We start from the raw sequence: 1,638 nt of genomic DNA, 5'->3' as shown, positions 1-1,638 counted from the left end.
GTCGGCCGCGGGCGCGCCGGCGCGGGGCAGGGCGCGGCTGAGCAGCAGGTAGGGCGTGCTCTCGGGCTGCTCCCCGGCGTAGCTGTGCCTCTTCCAGCTCCCGTTCTTCTGACCGAGCTGCAGCTGGCGCGCTGCGCTGGGCCCGTTAAAGTTGGGCACAAAAGGTTTGTACCCGTGAGTGCGGACGCCCAACTTGTCGTGCTCGTTGGGGGGGTACATCCCGCGGCCTCTGAAGTGAGTGGAGTCCAGGGCGTGAGTGTTGTCCTGTCGTCCAAAAAGGTTTCTCTGGCTGGAAATGGAAGCTAAGGAAGATAACGAGCCCCGATACCCGCCGTTCTCCCAGAGCGCCGGGCCCTGCTTCGCCCGCGCCAGTTCTCCCTGCGCCAGCTCGCTGGGGACGCAGGACCTGGCGTAGAGGGTTCGGAACTCCTCGTCGAAGCACTCGACCAGGTGGCCCGTGATGACCTGAACCATGCTGAGGTGAGCTTTCTCGAACGACCACATGTAACTGAAAGAAAGAAAATTTCATTTTTGCTCCATTAAACAACTGATAATTATAAGCGGCCCTCCTAATGATGAGTCATTCAATAGTGAAAAACTGTTTGTCATCCCTATGATAATTTAAAATATTTTTAATCATCACAAGTCCATAATTCGTGTGTCTCTTTATCCCCATGTTAATGTACTAAACGACAGAGCAACTCAGGTTCTGGCTTTCTGTCCCTCACACTACCCTTCAGAGGTCCAAGAAATGGTGCTGTGCATTTTACATCTCCACTGACCAAAAACTGATGGAGTAAAAGAGAATGATACTGTATTTCACACGTGTCTCAAAAGTGAGCGCGCGAGGGAGCCGGAAGCCTGGCTGCCACAGAGCTACAGCCATACAGATGGGCTTCTCCTCCCTCACAGGCACAGGCAGGACAACAGCTGTGGTCCCCAAGGGGCGTGACTCGCCATCAAGCGAGGCGGGTCTGTGTGGCGTATTGCTTTCGGGGTCCCGATGCCTTCTGACTGTCGTCACCGCGGCTTACACGAGAAGCAGAGCTCAGCTTCCAGACTGCTGGGAGCAGCGGTCAGGAGCCTGGGTGAGCACACTAAGTTGGGTGGGCACATGGCTGTGGTCCTCCTAGACTCATGCAAAATGCCAAACAGGAGCTTCCAACAAATATGATTTCTAGGGATGAAAATTTGTAGTGACTTCACAGCACTTTGTGGAACTTTTAGTTCCTTTCCAAAAGTTTAGAGGTGACAGCTACCTTGAAACTACCATGTCCAGTTTTAAATATGATCTTAAAGAAAATCTCTGTGATGGATTGCAAACAAGCTGCTGAGCCAGAAAGAATAAATTTCAAAAATGGTATTCACTGGGGCTGGGGAGATAGCTCCAAGGCATAAGCCTGTATCTGGCAAACACAAGGTCCCGAGTTCAATCCAGGCCCCACATGCTGTGGTGGCCCCTCAATCTGAGTACATGGTGGCACACACTTATAATCCTAGCATTCAGGAGGTTAAGACAGGAAGATTGCTCCGAGTTCAAGATAAGCCTGGGGGCCTACAATAGTGAGGTCAAGGCCAGCCTTGTTCTAACTTGTAGTGAGACCCTGTCTCGAGAGAGAGAGGGAGAGAGAGAAAGAG

At 52.3% G+C, this 1,638-nt stretch overlaps 1 protein-coding gene across 1 annotated transcript in view; it reads right to left on the bottom strand.

Annotated features, from left to right (window-relative positions):
• Fam83b (family with sequence similarity 83 member B) overlaps window positions 1–1,638 on the bottom strand; it is a 75,762-nt gene that overhangs the window by 1,847 nt on the left and 72,277 nt on the right. The window contains exon 5 of the mRNA XM_004644628.2: window positions 14–508. Coding sequence (XP_004644685.1) covers window positions 14–508 — 495 coding nt within the window. The remainder of the gene's footprint in view (window positions 1–13; window positions 509–1,638) is intronic.

The sequence above is a fragment of the Octodon degus genome, unplaced genomic scaffold (assembly GCF_000260255.1).
Source record: "Octodon degus isolate 3935 unplaced genomic scaffold, OctDeg1.0 scaffold00205, whole genome shotgun sequence".
NCBI classification, from domain to species: domain Eukaryota; kingdom Metazoa; phylum Chordata; class Mammalia; order Rodentia; family Octodontidae; genus Octodon; species Octodon degus.
The sequence above is the reverse complement of the archived record's forward strand: the minus strand, read 5'-3'. Positions and strand labels throughout refer to the sequence as shown.